The 18,381-nt window shown below is 38.8% G+C and overlaps 1 protein-coding gene across 2 annotated transcripts in view; it reads left to right on the forward strand.

Moving 5' to 3' along the window:
* Positions 1 to 18,381, forward strand: part of NEDD4 (NEDD4 E3 ubiquitin protein ligase) — a 144,459-nt gene that overhangs the window by 103,461 nt on the left and 22,617 nt on the right. For both annotated transcript variants that reach the window (XM_003586572.6, XM_010809316.4), the window contains 10 exons: positions 607 to 724; positions 811 to 978; positions 5,652 to 5,717; positions 8,765 to 8,884; positions 10,091 to 10,294; positions 11,728 to 11,808; positions 12,035 to 12,089; positions 12,188 to 12,246; positions 13,297 to 13,362; positions 17,817 to 18,046. In XM_003586572.6, coding sequence (XP_003586620.1) covers positions 607 to 724; positions 811 to 978; positions 5,652 to 5,717; positions 8,765 to 8,884; positions 10,091 to 10,294; positions 11,728 to 11,808; positions 12,035 to 12,089; positions 12,188 to 12,246; positions 13,297 to 13,362; positions 17,817 to 18,046 — 1,167 coding nt within the window. The remainder of the gene's footprint in view (positions 1 to 606; positions 725 to 810; positions 979 to 5,651; positions 5,718 to 8,764; positions 8,885 to 10,090; positions 10,295 to 11,727; positions 11,809 to 12,034; positions 12,090 to 12,187; positions 12,247 to 13,296; positions 13,363 to 17,816; positions 18,047 to 18,381) is intronic.

Below are 18,381 nucleotides of genomic sequence, written 5' to 3' on the forward strand. Positions count from 1 at the left end.
TCAGAACAGGCCCATTACTGTATATGATCAAAAACACATACCATTTAATCTATAATCTATTAAGTTTTTAATTATAGTGTCCTTATACTGTCTTTCCTTCTGCCTTCTGCATTCATGCATGGGAAACTAGAGGGTAGACCCTTGGCTTAAGATCAGTTCTGGAAAATGTTACTTTCTAATTCATGAAGGTGTATATGCAACTCTTAAAAAGCTTCTGTTTTATGAGCTTTCTAGAGCTACTTCAGATTTTACTCTTGTAATAACATGGTTAAATAATAGTGTAATAAAAGTACTTATGCAACACTCAGGTGTTCATTCATTCAACAAATATTTTTGAGTGCCCATACACATGAGACATTTTCCTAGGTACAGTGATGAATGAAAATATTGTGCACGTTACACATTTTCACAAAAATTTTTAACTCCATAAGGTACTTGGAAGGTACTGCTGTGCCTACAACTTAACCTGAGCATGTTGAACTAGCCTTTGGGCCCAAACTATAAATTCTGATCTAATATGGATACTTTCTAAATGAACACAGAATTTTTAGCTATCATTTTAACTCTCTTCAGGCGTGGATGATGGCTTTTACATTTCTAATGCAGGGACAACCTAACAGATGCTGAGAATGGTAACATTCAACTGCAAGCCCAGCGTGCATTTACCACCAGGAGGCAGATATCTGAGGAAACAGAAAGTGTTGACAACCGAGAATCTTCTGAGGTAGAAATCATTTTCTCGTTCTTGTTGGTAGACATATGTTATAGCAATTGATTCAAGTATGTAGCTTAAGCTTCTGTTCATTTTAGAACTGGGAAATTATAAGAGAAGATGAAGCCACCATGTATGGCCATCAAGCCTTCCCTTCATCTCCACCATCAAATAACTTGGATGTCCAGACTCATCTTGCAGAAGAATTGAATGCCAGACTCACTGTTGGTGGAAATTCAGCCACTGGCCAGCCAGTATCCAACTCAGTAAGATGATTCTTAGATTTTGATGGAGCTTCAGGATTTTATATTTTTATATATAAATATTATATATGTATTTTATATATAAATATACGTGGACTTCCCTGGTGGCTCAGTGGTCAGGAATCTGCCTGCCAATACAGGAAATGTGGATTTGATCCCTGGGTCAGGAATATCCCCTGGAGAAGGAAATGGCAACCTGGGAATATTCTTGCCTGGGAAATCCTATGGACAGAGGAGCCTGGTGGGCTACAGTTCATGGGGTTGCAAGAACCAGACATGATGCAGCAACTGAGTATGCACACTTGCACACACACACACACACACACACACACACACACACACACATATCCATTATTCCGTTCAGTATCTAACCTTTACATAAAAGGTTGTCTTTTTTCTCCATTTTTGTTGAGATATAATTGACATAATACATTGTGTTAGTTTAAGGTGTACAACATAATGATTTGATCTATGTATTGCAAAATTGTAAGTTTAGTTAATATATAACACCTCGCGTTTTTTTTTTTCTTGTGATGAAAAATATTGTCTTAAACTGCACATAATAATGTGTAAGGGACTTTTGTACTTTACAGTATGGCCATTTTCAAATATCCTCACTAACAGTATGGAGCAGAGTTGTGGAAAATCCACATGGTCATTGGACTCTAAATATCCATTACATAAATCAATGCCCTCAGCCACAGACTATCAGGAACACACTTGTAATTGAACAAGTTGAGTTTATTATTCATTTCAGCAAGGGGAATACAAACCATGAACATCTCGGTAATAGTATGTTATGAAAGACTTAAAGGATTTCAACTTGTGTTAGGCGATTTTCAGGAGGGTTTAAGGAAGCAGGACCTCACATTGGATGCTATCAGGAAGCAGGGATAATTCTGTGATGTGATGTCTTAAATCTTATCTGTAGCAAGGCTAAAGCTATGATTAGCAAAAAGCAGCAGTCACTTGTATCTGCCAGGATATAGGGAGATATTTGGTATCTTGTGGCTTGGACAGTGTTCATGTTTTGCTGTGTTTAGGCATGATTACAAAGTAGTCTTGATTTTGTCTTGAATTGTGCTGATGAGTGCCAGGCCAAGTCCTGGGTGCTTGGGGTTACTCTTCTCCTTTTCAGGGATACCACACATGTCACCAACACACATGTGAAAAAGAGCTGATATACTTTGACTAAACAAAGAGATAGATGACCTTCTCACTCCAGCAGCCACTATAAACTTGCTACCTCTGGGGTCCAGAAGCCAGTATTCCAACATAACACTGCCCTGATGGGACCCTTGTGGCTAACTCTCTCATCTGTATCAAAGGAGACATTTCAATGGAAGACAAAGAGGTGTCCAAGGATATTGTGGTCATTTCCTTTTGGAATTCTGCACTTTCCATTCCATTAGTAAATATGGAGGGCTGACTACATACTGGTTGTATGCTGGTTAAAACAGTTCACCCATCTGTTTAAGTATTGCCTGTGCCTGCTTTCACAGTAAATTAAAAGAGACAAGATAGTCAACAAAAACTACTTACTATCTGGACCTTAACAGAAAAATTTGCTGACTTCTGTTTTAGTACCTTTCTCATAATGCTTCAGTGTAGACAGTTCTATGTAAATGCCTGTGTGACTATCCAAGAGCAGATAGGCCTGCCTGCTCCCTTCCCCTCCTTTCTTCCATCCATCTATCTTCCTTTCATGTCATTTCATGTTTTTGTTTGAGGAATGGGAAAGATCAGTCAAAGACTTAAAGGATAAGCTATATTGATTTGATGGTGACATCCTATTCTCTTTCTTCCTGTTATTTTTATTTTTTTAATTACTAAAGTAATAGGTGGCATCTATACAATGGCATACTATGCAGTCACTGAAAAGAATGAAGTGTCTTTGAATACATATGTTGTATGGAACAAAGAAATATTGCTCAGTGGAAAACTGAGGTACTGAGCAGTATGTTTGATGTGTTACCATTTATACAATTATTTACATGACAGAATAAATATGTGTATCATATTTCTTGAAAACTAAACTAGGTAACCTTGCTCAGCTCTGAAGAGAAAAACAGGGTGAGCAGAGCATATGTCTTTTGTACCTTTTGAATTTCTTACCATGTGCATATTAATTCAAAAAAGTTAATTTATTATTTTTAAAGTATTGTATGGTCATGGTTAAAAATTGAAACAGTACTGAGGTGTATAAAATAAAAATTGAGTTTTCCATCTTACCTCTGACATATGCTACATCAATTGCCATTAATGGTTTGGCATATACTGTTTTTTAAATTTATTTTATTGAAATATAGTTGATTCACAGTGCTGTATTAATTTCTGGTGTACAGCACAGTGATTCAGTCATTTATATATATATATATATACACACACACATTCTTTTTCGTATTGTTTTCCATTATGGTTTATCACAGGATATTGGATATAGTTTCCTGTGCTGTACAGTGGGACCTTCTTGTTTATCCATTCTACATTTAATAGTTTGCATCTGCTAATCCCAAACTCCCGGTCCATCCCTCCCCCATTCTCCTCACCCTTGGCGACCACAAGTCTGTTCTCTATGTTTATGACTCTGTTTCTGTTTTGTCGATAAGTTCATTTGTGTTGTATTTTAAATTCCATGTGTAAGTGATATCCTATGGTATTTTTCTCATTTACTTAGTTTGATAATCTCTAGGTCTGTCCCTGTTGCTGCAAATGGCATTATTTTATTCTTTTTTATGGTTGAGTAATATTTCATTATGTGTGTGTACACACACACACACACACATGCACCATATCTTTTTTTTTGTTTTTAATTTATTTCTAATTGAAGGGTAATTGCTTTACAATATTGTGTTGATTTCTGCCATACATCAACATGAATCAATCATAGGTATACATATGTCCCCTCCCTCTTGAACTTCCCTCCCACCTCCCATTTTATCCCCTCCCCAGTTGTCACAGAACACCAGTTTGAGCTCCCTGAATCATACAGCAAAATCCCACTGCTGTCTGTTAGATATATGATAGTGTATGCTTCCATGCCACTCTCTCCATTCGTCCCGCCCTCTCCTTCCCCCTGCTCCTCATGCCCACAAGTCTGTGCTCTGTGTGTGCATCTCTGTTGCTGCCTTGCAAATAGGTTCATCAGTACCATCTTTCTAGATTCCATGTATACATGTTAATATTCAATATTTGTTTTTCTCTTTCTGACTTACTTCACTCTGTATGGTAGGCTCTAGGTTCACCCACCTCATTAGAACTGACTCAAATGCATTCCTGTTATGGCTGAGTAATACTTCATTACATATATGTACCACAGCTTCTTTATCCACTCATCTGTCAGTTGTCTAGGTTGCTTCCACGTCCTACCATTGTCAGTGGTGCTGCAATGAACAGTGGGCTACATGTATCTTTTTCAGTTAATGGTTTTCTCAGGGTATAAGTGGTTTGGCATATATAGTCTTAAACATTTTCTGTGTGCATAAAGATGCATGCACACATATTTGTATATCAGTTTTTTAGCCTGAGATCACCTTGCACACACTTTTTGGTAACTTATTTTTTTTACATAGTGTATCATAGACATTGGACCATTTCAGTCAATATTGAGGTGCTCTTTTTTATAACCACTACCAACAAAATAATCAAACGTCATTCCCTTGTGCAAGTAACCCTTAAGCTGTTTCTCTAGTTTCCTTTGATGGACTTCAGATTGTTTACAGTTCTTTGTTATTGTAAACAATCCTACAGTGGCTCCTCTGAATTAAGTCCTACATATATTATAAATGTTAATGTCATTAAGTAACAAAACTAAACTATTTCAGGAAGTGACAACAGCATGCATGTAAAAGCACAGGAAAGAAAAAATACTGGATTTCTAGGAAACAAGTAATCTTGAATGTCCAGAGGGTGGCTTGTGAGGGAAGAGGGCTGGAGTCAGCCCTGGAAGCTCACTGGAGCTCTTCTGGAAGCTCATTCACGTTGTGTTCTGTACTGTAGATTTTACCCTAGTGACGGAAGAAGTCATTGAAGGGCTCTGAGTGAGAGAATGGCGATGAAATCTGTGCTGCAGAATGCTCTCTGGCTGCAACTCGTGGTATGGAGAGCAGATTTAAGCAAAAAAGACTTGCAGCAGTCAAATCTGTTAGGATGTTGCCACAGTAATAGTCAAAATGACAAGTGATGAAAACTTGAAATTTTTTTTTAAAGTGCAAGGGAAATGTATTTGAGAGCTTGCAAAGAAATAGAATGTGTAGGATCTGGTGACGGACCTGGCCGTAAGGGACAGGAGGGGAGAACTCAGGGAACTGACTGCTGTCTGCCTGGGGGGCAGCTGCTGGCCTCCTAGGCTGCCCGCTGAAGATGAGGAATACCTGAGAGGGAATGGATTTGAGTGGGTGTGGACAGGGAAAAACTGAGTCCAGTTTTGAACACAATAAAGGGCTCTCTGTTAGACATTCAAGAAAAGGTGTCCAGGAGACGGTCTAGGACTCAGGTGGAGAATTGTGAGCTGGAATTTGGAAGGTATTTGGTGCTGAGCGAGGCTGAGAGAATCTCCATGTGGGTGGAGTGGGTGTTCGTTTTTCTTCTCCATCACACCTACCCCACTACCTTATCTGCCATTCAGAGACAAAGCAGAGACCTAAAGTTATCATTGTTCTTTTTTTATATATAAGAATCATTCCAGCAGAAGAGGCAGCTTACAAGCCTATACTTTTGAGGAACAGCCTACACTTCCTGTGGTAAGTTTTAGCCCCTCCCCTCAATCCTCAATAAAAATATAAGACTCAGCAACTTTTTTTTTTTTTTTTGGGAACACTGAATATGAACGTTTGCTCCAGCATAGTATCGGGGCTCTGGGGGATGAGGTTGTGGGAGGAGAATGGGATAGGTAGGCCCTTTAAAGACAAAAGACAGAGAACTGTCTCTCTCATAGTGAGAAAGCCAAGTCCCCACATGGCTGTGGGTGGCGTTTAGGCTTGGCAGGTGAAGTGCTGTGCAGGCTGGATGTATTGCATACTGATCAGGACTGTGGTATCCAGGGGCCTCTGCTCTGTGCCCAGCCTATGTGTCTTGCAGCTGTTTCTGCCCCAGACATGAAGCTACATCAACAGCTGGTCATATGGGTGGGTGTGTACACGTGTCGGCAGGCTCAGCAGCCAGGATGGAGTTTGTAAGCCCCCTTCTCAGTCTTGTTTTCCAGGCTGCCAAACCATCCACTGCCTCTTAGGTAGCATCTCTAAACATGACCTTGACTACAGCTTAGACTTCATAGCTTCAGGCCTTTTAGTCTCCCAGCCTCCATCCTCTTTCTGACTCAACTCTCACCTGGGTTCGAACTCTGGGTTGGGAAGATCCCCTGGAGAAGGGAACAGCTACCCACTCCAGTATTCTTGCCTGGAGAATCCCATGGACAGAGGAGCCTGGTGGGCTGCAGTTCATGGGGTCGCAAAGAGTTAGATACTACTGAGCGACTTTCATTTTCACTGCTTTGAGTTGGTCTCTTCCTTATATGGTCCCCACTTATTTTTTAAACCAAATGTAAATGTCCAGGCTCCCAGCCCCTTGAGCCTCCTCTATCCCTTAGCCACCTACCCACCACCATCACCTTCACTCCTGCCTGGGCTCTTTCTTCCAAATGGGTGTGTGTGTGTTCCACATCCATAGTTGGAACGGCCACCTCACTTTTTTTCTACCAACAGTTTGTGATTTTGAATGGCAGCCTATATATTAATTTTGAAAAGTAGGGTTTTTTTTTTCACTTTTATGGGGGTTCCAGCAAAGGAATTCACAGGCTCAAAAGGCCTTGAATTGGCTGATCCATCTAAAAAGGTGGCCCTGCACCAAGAGAGGAACATGGGCACTGTGCGGAGGAAGGAGGTGGGGGCACCCACCTGTGCATTTGGCCCAGTCAGTGTCAACCTTCAACACGAAGGTGGATGTCACAGAAAGACTGCCCTCCCTAGCCTTCCTCTCACTTAGTGCCCTGTGTCTAGCCATCTCCACTCACCTTACTGTTCAATTGCTCAACTCTTTGCAACTTTCCAACTTTCCAACTCTTTGCAACCCCATGGACTGCAGCATGTCAGACTTCCCTGTCCTTCACCATCTCCCAGAGTCTGCTCAGACTCATGTCTGTTGAGTTGATGATGCCATCCATAATGCTATGAGACGTCATCCTCTGTCCACTCACCTGGAGCCACTTGAACTGAGATCCCTAGGTGTCTCTCCCACTGCATTTCACATTGTCCTCTGTGCAGTGAAACTGGTGAACTTCTGATTCACTGACAGGCACTCATCCAAGAAACAATTTTAAGTGCACCAAATGAGCTACAGAATCTAGAGACGATTTACATTTTGTGTACTGGAAAAGCTGTTTCCGTGCCTTTTCCTTCTTAATACACTGATTAGAGATTTGTTTGCTTTCACAAAGCTTTCTTAAGGTATAATTTACATACCATAACATCCATCCATTTTTAAGTACACAAATGAGTTTTAGTAAATTTATACAGTTGTGCAGACACTACCACGGTGAAGTTTGAGAACTCTTCCTTCACCACAAAAAGTGTTCTTAATCCTAATACCTACTCTTAGCCTCAGGTGACTACTCGTCTGCTTTCTGTTGCTAGTTTTGCCTTTTCTAGGAATTTCACTTAAGTGGAATCATACAGTATGCCATCTTATGCATCTGGCCTCTTTCACTTACTACGATGTTTTTGAGATTTATCCATGTTGCTACATGTTTCAGGAGCTTATGATAGTCCATCATTGTAGATGTGTTTACTACATCCCATTTATCTACTCACTAGCTGTTAGACATTTGTAATGCCGGGCAACTTTGAATTCCATTATTTTATAGACTCAGAGCTCATTACAACTGTCAGCATTGTACATCTACCTCTGTGTATCTACAGAACGGGGTATCTAGTGAAGAGACTAGTGGTCATAGTTTTTATATTAATATGCAAGACACATTAGGGAACCAGGCCAAACGTTGAAGAGTCTAATCTAACTCAAAAGACAAAAGGAAGGTCAGACCTGGACTGTTTTCAGTAAACCTGGAAAACTAGACCTCTTTTGTTCATTAGCAATGAACTACAGTAATCAGCACTTCCCCAGCCTTCACAGAAAGAAAGCAGGGGTAACTTTTGACTTGGCACATATGGGTGATAATTTCTATAGTTTGACTACCTGTGTTCAAATCTCAGCTCCATAATAGCAATGTTACGGTTAGGAAATTACTTCCATTTTCTAAAACTTCAGTTTCCCAATAAGTTGAATGGGCCAATAATCTTAATTATCTCATTAAGATTTGTGTGGCGGTTAAATGACATGATCTGTGTGAGGGCAGTATGTGGTTGTTACTACTCTCATGTTGTTATCACACTCATCATTATTGTCTGCTCTGTTTTTTTTTTTTTAATTGAAATGCTGTGCACTTTAAAGTATGGTTTAAAACATGATTCATTTTAAAGAGGGTTATCAGTGAAAAAGGAGATATGGTCCTTTAAAAACGATTCTTTCTGGGCGCTTTCCTGGTGGTCCAGTGGCTAAGATTCCATGCTTGCAATTCAGGGGAACTGGGTTCAATCTTTGATTAGGCAGCTGCATCCCACATGCTGCAGCTAAAAGATCCTGCATGCAGCAACCAAGGTCCTGTGTGATACAGCTGAGACCCAACACAGTCAAATAAATAAAATAGATATTTATAAAAATAGTAATGATAAAATACAATAAATAAGAAGGATTCTTTCTTATTAATATTTAATTCTGTTATTCTTCACTGTAGCTTTTGCCTACTTCATCTGGATTACCACCAGGTTGGGAAGAAAAACAAGATGAAAGAGGAAGATCATACTATGTGGATCACAATTGCAGAACTACTACCTGGATAAAGCCCACTGTACAGGTATCCTGCAGTCTGTTCATTATGGTGTTTTCTTAGGTAATTTAAACCATCATATTTCTATGGGAGCTATTAATATATCACTTAGTAGTAGATGCTGAATACTTCTAATTATTTTCTGTTATTGGTGCTGTCTGTCATTTCCTGCAGATCTCTAATATACATGAGTCATTACTGGTTATTAGGTGAAACAAGTCCATTTGGGACTAGGAGGACAAAGTAAATGATCTGGTCTACTGGGTAATTTTGTAATTTGAATGGTTAAGATCATTATTTTGCTAAAAATAATCTTGGTGATTAGCATCTATAAAAGAACTTTGTCATAATGACACTCTGTCCTTGGCAACAGTTTGCCTTTTGTATTAATAATATTTCTTTGTAAGCATTTAGGAAAATATCACCATTTCTCTTGAGAAATTTTTTAAAACTGAAAAGTACAGAGAATAATATAGTAAGTATCCATTTTTTTAACACCCTGAATTTACCACCATTAACAGCTCACCGTATTTGGTTCTAGATTTTTTGTTTTTCAAAATAAAATACAGAGGAAAAGATTTTATCTTTTAACCAAGCACTTGGCCCCGCTACCCAGAGGGAAATATCACTGTGAGCTTGTTGGGAATTCTTCCTGCCTATTTTATGACTTAGTAGAGAGCTAAACAATGCAAAATATTATTTATGTCCGTGTGTCAAATTTAACAAAGATATTATGTAATTCTAAATATTTTTTGCTCACTATTGTTTTAAAATCCTCTCATGTGGGTTTATATATAGATCTAGTGTATTTTTTTAGCTGCCTTATATTTTATCACAGAAATGTATTACATTTCAGTTATCCATTTCTGTAGTGGCTGTTTGCCATTTATTTTGTCTACCACCACTTGAACCCATTTTTGTGTGTGGGAAATTCCCACTTTATGTGAGTCTTTGGGGTGAGCAAAAAACAACCTTCTCTAGTTGTCAATGCGGCTTCCCTGCAACTAGGGTTAACAGACTGTTAACTGCATCTTACTGCTCAAGAATTATCTGAGAAATTTTAAATTGTTTTAAAAACAAACTTTGACAAAGCACTTTATTGGAGCAATGAGCCTCCAGTCTTTAGGCCTGTTTATAAGTGTGTGCACTGTTTGCAGATCCAGTTACCTTTTTAACCACAGCTATTTATGTGTTCTCTGTAAATACTATTACATAATTGAATTAATGTGCTAGGCCACAGTGGAGACCAGTCAGCTGCCGTCAAGCCAGGGTTCTTCTGCAGGCCCTCAGCCACAGGCCTCCGCGAGTGATGCAGCACAACAGGTGACCCAACCATCTGAAATGGAGCAAGGATTCCTTCCCAAAGGCTGGGAGGTCCGGCACGCACCAAACGGGAGGCCTTTCTTCATTGACCACAACACCAAAACCACCACCTGGGTAACTTCAGTGGTTTCCAGTTTAAATTTGTAATAACAGTAACAATCACTTACGTGTAGTTCTTGATAATCTTTATAAGTATACATTAATATGGGCTTCCCTGGTGGTTTGGATGGTAAAGAATCTGTTTGCAATGCAGTAGAGACCCGGATTTGATCCCTGGGTCCAGAAGATCTCTTGGAGAAGGGAATGGCTACCCAATCCATAGGCTACCCAGTCCTTAGTTAAACTATGTTGAATTCTTAATAGTATTATTTCTATTCAGTATATTTATACCTATTTTTAATATCGGGGGGATTGTTAAGAAGATGCATTTATTTCCTGTTTGTAGTGGGCTTTTGTTTTGTTTTTGGTCATGCCACATGGCTTGTGGGATCTTAGTTCCGCAAGCAGAGATTGAACCCATTCCACTCTTCAGTGGAAGCACGGGATCCTACCTACCAGGGAAGTCTTGTGTTTCTTATGTTTGCAGTTTTTAGCTCACTAGCCATAAATGCCCAGGAAGATATTTAGTCATAATCATTTCCCTTTATATGAGGCCTCTAGTTCCAAAGTACTTTTGAATCCATACCTCATAATATCCAGAAAGCCTTATGAGCTAGGTAGAATAAGTATTTTTATTTTAAGATAAGGCTTAAAGTTGTTGAGTAGTTGGTTCACCACTAATAGAAAAACTACTGAAAATTATCAATAAATGCAGAGATTTTGATTAATTGCTTAAAAGTTACTAATATGCCTAAATTAAAATTATATAATACATTATTTAATAAAACAATATTGAAATGATAATATATAAATAAATCCAAATAAATTAAATTTTCTTCTTTCAATAATTTGAGTTGCCTTTACTAACCTTTTTGAGCTTACCTTCTTATCTCTTAAGATAAATAAATATCTAATAAATTAATACCTTAGCACCTGTCTAGGTACCAAAAATCATGTTCAAGGCCTCAGAAATGACACGTGCTCCAGCTTTATGTCTACTCTTACACCAGTTTTTATTTAGAGAAGAGCCCTGTGTAGTGACATAATCCTTAAAGAGTGGGCAAAATAAATGGTTTTTGTGAAAGAGAAAGTAAGTTAATACGGATCCTCCTCAAGATCTAATTGAATTTTTTTTTAATTTTTAAATTAAAAAAAATTTTTTTTTGGCCATGCCACAAGGTATGTAGCATTTTAATTTCCCAATCAGGAACTGAACCCATGCCCCCTGAAGTGGAAGTGTGGAGTCTTAACCACTGGATTGCCAGGGTCCCTTAGAACTGAATATTGTAGACTATGAATGAGAGATTTTAGATAAGAACCTATTATTTCATTGAGTAAGGAAATGAAAGTGAATCCACTGATACTAGAAAACATAGGAACAGATTGACTTTCACGATTTTAAAGTTTGTGTGTATATATTGTTTTCTTTATTTACTCTACCAAAAAAGGAAGATCCAAGACTGAAAATTCCAGCTCATCTGAGAGGAAAGACATCACTTGATTCTTCCAGTGATCTGGGGCCTTTACCTGTAAGTTTATAGAACTGTTACGCATCTAACTTGACTGTCTCAAACATTTGTATTTCGGAATGAAGTAGTTCTTTCACAACTATAATTAATATTATTGTTGAAGTGTTGATGTCTTCTACTAAGAATGGAATATACAAATTAAATCAACCATATAACCAAAACCATTTTTCTGCCCATACACTGAAAACCTGTTCCTAATATAATTGAAATATGTTCTTCATTATAGCCAGGATGGGAAGAAAGAACTCACACCGATGGAAGAATCTTTTACATAAATCACAGTATGTGCAGTGTGATTTTTTTCCCATTACATTATCTTTTGTAATATTGAATTTTTTGCATGAGAATAAAGAACCTCTTTTTTTCTCTCTTTCTTCAGATAGTAAAAAAACACAATGGGAAGACCCTCGTTTGCAGCATGTAGCAATAACTGGACCAGTAAGTCTCTTTGTATCAGCATCCTCTGATGGGGTTGTCCTCTTACTTGTCTCTTAAAGGACAGATGAAGGATATAGCACTAAATAAAGGTGTTGAGAGGAAAGCACATTTGCAAATCTCTTCTCTCCCCACCACCCACACACCCGGTCTCAGTTATTTGAAAAGGGCATTTAAAGTAGTTACCTTTACTCTACACAACAGCCTTGGGATGCCAGTGAGCCAGTAAGTTAACTCAGTGAAGCTAACTCAGTGAGCTAACTCAGTGAGGCTGCTGTGCTCAGACTGGTACTTGAAATAACCTGAAAAAAGAATGCTGGGCTCCTCAGCAAATCAGATAAGAGCCAAGAGTGTATCTGATGAGAAAGCTGACAGTGCCTTGTCAAATCAGGGTCATGTCTTGAACTTTTTGGTTGAAATCATTGTAAATACTGGTATATAAGACATTCATATTTAAAGTACAAGTATTACCATGTATGATGTTTATACTACTCGAGTCAGATTAATGATAGGAAAATAATTTTCCTCTTTTATATAGCTTCTTTTTCAGATTATAATTGTTTTCTAATTCACACAAATAAGTAAAATTGAAGATACAATTCTTTTAGACTACTCTTGTGACTCCATGTTTAGTCTTTTAAAGTAATGGATAAAAAAGGCAACTCCTCAGAGTTCAAGGAAAAAGTACATTTTTCAAATTGTTCCTTTAATGGAGAAATCACTTTGAAAGTCTCTTTAGAAATGGAAATTTTCATTTCTAATATTTCTTTACTTGGAAGACATTTCCTGTTTCTGGCCTATTGCATTTCAAGAATACTGCATGATGAAAATTACAGCCATAAGAATTGCTGGATACAATTTTATCTTAAACGGAGAAATTAAAATTTTTTAAGTTTTATATTTCTTTTTCTTTGAATTAAACTTTTCTTTCCAAATATTCTCTTTTAATGCCCTTAACTTATGTTCATAAAATACCCAGAGGGGAGTTTTTTAAATTGTTCCAGAATAAAATAACTAAAACCTTCTTTATTTTTCCAAAATTTTTAACTCAAGGCAGTGCCCTACTCCAGGGATTACAAAAGAAAGTATGAGTTCTTCCGAAGAAAGTTGAAGAAGCAGGTTAGTGATACTTATAATGAGTTCTTAGGAATGTTTGTCATATGGACTGAAAGCATGGGCAGTACATTTGAAAAAGTAATAGAGAATTTATTATATATGAACAATTTTGGATAGCTTCTTTTAGGGAAAGGATGCTTATTTTTTGAGTAGCTGTAATATATGATTAGAGTCTAGTTATTTTATGTCTGTGTTTTTCAATATACCTTGCAACAGAGAAAATAGTTTTAAAAACTTGCTTTTGAAGAGCTGTAACTTGAGTTCCTCCTGGGTTTGTGGGGTTTGAGTTTTGTAGAAACAGAGTAATAGTAACTCAGGAGATTATCCCGTAGCCTAGACTTTGCTTGTGTAGGAGGACTCTCTGGATTCTGCTTCTGCTTGGACTATTGTTTTCCAGTGTTAGTCATTCGTTCTTTACAGCTTCAAGTATAATATATCTCTGCATAATTTGAATGTACAGCTGTGATTGGAGCAGGCCTCTTGTTGTTTATCTCCTTTTGCTTATCAGATATATTCACAACACTTTTTCCATCACCACAAATTCAGTATGTTTGGAACTAAATCTGCCCATCTATTTCATTTCTATTGGTTATGACTGTTTTTTAAGTAATTAATTTTTTAAAATTGAAAGTCTTTAAGTTCCATAATGCTTTACAGTTTTCAAAGGTTTCATACACATGGTTTTATATAATTCCATAATAACCCCTTTTTCCCCACCTCTGTATTGCCCCTCCCCCCACCCATAACCACTAGTTTGTTCTCTCTATAAATAAATATTATTTATTTATTTATTTTTGGCTGTGCTGGGTCTTCGTTGTGGGGGCTTTTCTCTAGTTGTGGCGAGCAGGGGCCTCGCTCTCTTCATGGCAGTGCTCGGGCTTCTCATTATGGTGGCTTCTCTTGTGGTGCACTCGGGCTCTTAGCGCACAGAGGCTTCAGTATTTACGGCACATGGTCTCAGTAGTTGCGGTTCCTGGGCTCTAGAGCACACGTTCAGTAGCTGCCGCGCACAGGGTCAGTTGCCCGTGGCATGTGGGATCTTCCAGGACCAGGGATCAAACCCATGTCTCCTCCATTAGCAGGTGGAATCTTTATCACTGAGCCCCCAAGGAAGCCCTGTTCTCTGTGCCTGTGAGAGGGATGACCGTTTTTTAACGCCTTTCTGATTTGCTCAGGCCTCTCCCCTTGCCTGCAGTTTAGGAGTACTGCCACTAGGTGGCTACGTTGGGTTACACTTCCTTGCCTTCCAAGCCGGAAGCCTGGTTTTACAAAGATTCAAGATGGTTTCTGATGCCACGAATTTTTCTCATCCAAAACAGGACAAAAATGAAATACAGTACTTATTTAGTGCAAATATACCTTAATAAAATCTTAAAATATCTTCAGTGTTTTAAACTCATCTTCAATAATAACCTTGTTTTAAAATTGCTCTGGAAATTTGTTTTCTACTTCTTAAAATTCTTTGGGATTCTAAGTCTGTTTTGAATTATTTATATGGTAAATGTTTTCACTCTTAATGACAAGACACTGGTGGAAGAGAAGTACTAGCTTCTCCATTTGCCAGTCTGAACACTTATAAACATGTTACAGTGTCTAATGGTTGATATTCTCTAAGCAGCAGGTCACAGAACACAAAACCATAATGAAAGAAGTAAGTTTTATTGACTTCTGACCACATACTAGGCATTTTTCTTAAGTTACATGTATGATCCCTGTGTAATCTCTGCAGTAACTCTATAATGAAGGGACTATTATTATCACATCTTAGAGTTGAGGAAGCTGAGGCTCAGAGAAACTAGGCAGTGTGATCCAGTTCCATGGTTATTAGCAGCAAAGCCAGGCACAAACCAAGTGGCGCAGTGCCAGAGTCCATCCTCCTGACTCACATGACATACTGGACTGGGGATTTAAGAGAGGAAATTGCCCAGAATGCAAGAAAGGTATACAAGAAGATGAAATTATGAAAGAAAAGATAAGAGACATGAAGCTGTTCCGGAAGAAGAGCCTGAGGAAGAGGCTGAGAAGCTGAATCCTCAGTTTAACAAAACGTCCCAAGCAGGATTTAAGAAATAAGACTCCTGCCTGGACACATCACATCACAGCAAAAGAACAGAACATCAAGGAGGAGATAAAAATGTGTGAAGCAGTGCTCCAAAGCCTTGAGCTGCCTTTATCCTTCCCCTCCACCTCATCCTTAACATGTCGTTAGTTTGGATTAAGGGTGGCTAATCATTCTTGAGACCACTGTGTGCCAGGCACCGTGTCAGCACATGCAATGCATTGTCCCAGTTATTCCTGAAACAGCTCCCTAAGGGTAAATACTTTTATCGTCCGTATTTTATAGATGAGGTAATTAAGCGTTAGAAAAGATGTGCGAGCTGAAGCCAGGCCTTGAACACAGGGTCACCTGACTCCAGAATCCATGGATGATACACCACTCAGCTCTGATGTGGAAATTGCTCCTGTGGCCTCCCTTCTGTTGTTGTCGCTCACACAGAGGGCCCATTTACTTTCTGTCACTCAGGCTGTTTCAGGGGTCTTTCACTGACCAGTGTGTCTTTTGTCTCCCCTTATGTGTGCTTAGTTGCTTGGTCGTTTCCAACTCTTTGAGAACCCATGGACTGTAGCCTTCCAGGCTCCTTTGTCCATGGGATTTTCCAGGCAAGAATACTGGAGTTGGTTGCCATTTCCTCCTCCAGGGGATCTTCCCAACCCAGGGATCAAACCCCAGGGTCCTGTGTCTCCTGCATTGCAGGCAGAGAGCCATTGGGAAAGCTCCATTGAAATACCTTTTAGATCTGATGGTGTCAGCCTCTGAGAACATAGCGAGCAGTCTGATCCTGCAACTTCCTGCTCAACTTCCTAGGCAGCCTTCACACTGTCTACACTGTGGCCTCAGACTGCTTCTGCAACTCCTTCTACTCAAATCCCTCTCTTCTTCCCCTCCCGCTTCTGTACCATCCAGCTCTCAGATGGCTGGGACCCTTCTCCCTGCTTGCTGTTCCTCAGGCTTTCTCTCCCTTCCCACCCCAGAAAGGACTTTCTCTCGAAACCTCCTTGGTCGTCTCACTTGTAATTAATAGCTCGTTTTTTTTTTTTTTCTTTTTTGCCTATAAAACTTTGCTTCTGTTCCTATTGTTAGCAATTTTTCTACTCTTTTAAATCTCAGAATGAGTAACATTTACATTTGTTTCTCACACACACACCACATTGTAAACTCCCTGAAGAAGTGACCGCATTTTATGCCATGTTTTCATTCCCTTTTCCTCCCATCTCTGGCCCCTTTGCAGTACCTACCTAGCATGGACCTGGCCCAGAGTGGGCCTTGAGTAAGTGCTTGTTGAGTCACTTACCTGCACTAGTGGTTTGCCCACTGTCTAAAATTATAAAATTGCTTTTGTCCAGTCTTACCAGTTTTTTAAGTTGCATAAGCAGCAGAGGAAATTGTTTATGGTTTACTTCCTCTGCTGCTTACACAGGGGAAATGTACCATACTTCAGTTGCAGCCCTCAGCCTTGGTAGTTGTGGCACATGGGCTTAATTGCTCCACAAAACTCATGTTATACTTATATTGCTTATATAAACTGCTTATATCATTATGTTTCTAAGGGTTTTCCCACTTTTCCTAAGTATTTTGTGAGTGAAATTGATTTAGAGCTAACCCTCTTTCCTTTCCTTGATTCTACAGAATGTTGATGGCATGTTTTCTTTTCATGGTTTCCACTGGAACATTGCATACAGAGTACTCAAAAACAAAATATTCAGATATGTTTCTATATAATTTACAGTAAAGTCTGCCTAAAAGCATAGTTATCTACATTTGTCATATGAGCAAATTATGTACAAAAGATAAATGAGGCAATGTAGCTCATTCATTAAGAACAGAGGCTCAGAAGCTAAGACTTTCTTAACTTGTATCTTTAGTTTCTTCATCCATAAAATGAAGACAATAATAGTAGGTTCTTCATAGTGTTGTTATGAGGAGTAAATGAGTTAACCCATTAAAATTCTGGTAACAGTGCTGGCACAGTCTGTAAAAGTTAGCACCTGTTAATGAGTGAAGTAGACAGGCTCCAGAGAGGAAATATGGAGGGGAGAACCCTAAGCTGACAGGCAGACAAGTATTGAGAGCAGGCAGTGCCTTGACTGACTGTCGGTCACAGAATGTCTTTCTTGGATCTTAAGGTGGAAATGACTGCTCATGAAATGCCTTCATGTGAGTGTTACTTTCACCATCAGTAGCTGCTTCTTCAGATGTGAAAATGAGAAGTCTTTGTTATTACATGACTAGAGAAAATGCATGAGTTCTTTAATACTGTGGAGGGAATACAAGACAATATACCTAGGCCTGAAAGAGGATCCTGGGCACAGGAATAGAATACAGTGAATTTTATAACATTCATGAAAGAAATGTGTGTTGAACTGATTTAAACAGTCTCTCTTCTCTGGATTTTCAGAATGACATTCCAAACAAATTTGAAATGAAACTTCGCCGTGCAACTGTTCTTGAGGACTCTTACAGGAGGATTATGGGGGTGAAGAGAGCAGACTTCCTCAAGGCTAGACTGTGGATTGAGTTTGATGGTGAAAAGGGACTAGATTATGGAGGAGTTGCCAGAGAATGGTTCTTTCTGATTTCAAAGGAAATGTTTAACCCTTATTATGGGTTGTTTGAATATTCTGCTACGTAAGTACCTTTTCAATGGCTGTACAGAAAAAAAAAAAATCACTGTTTTGAAAATAACAGAGTAATGTGATGGGAGGGAAATGTAAGTCACAATGTGCCAGAAAAGCAGAGAGAGTAACTAATGTTGTTTCAGAAATAACTTTTAAAAGTTATAGTGAAATATACATAACATAAAATTTAACATTCTTATCATGTTAAGTGTGTTCATTGTTGTGCACCCATCACCACCATGTACCTCCAGAACTTTTTCATCATCCCATACTGAAACTGTATCCTTTAAACATGATCTCCCCCGTTCCCTGGCATTAACCATTCCACTTTCTGTTTCTATGAAC

This window comes from Bos taurus, chromosome 10 (genome assembly GCF_002263795.3).
Source record: "Bos taurus isolate L1 Dominette 01449 registration number 42190680 breed Hereford chromosome 10, ARS-UCD2.0, whole genome shotgun sequence".
Classification (NCBI taxonomy): Eukaryota; Metazoa; Chordata; class Mammalia; order Artiodactyla; family Bovidae; genus Bos; species Bos taurus.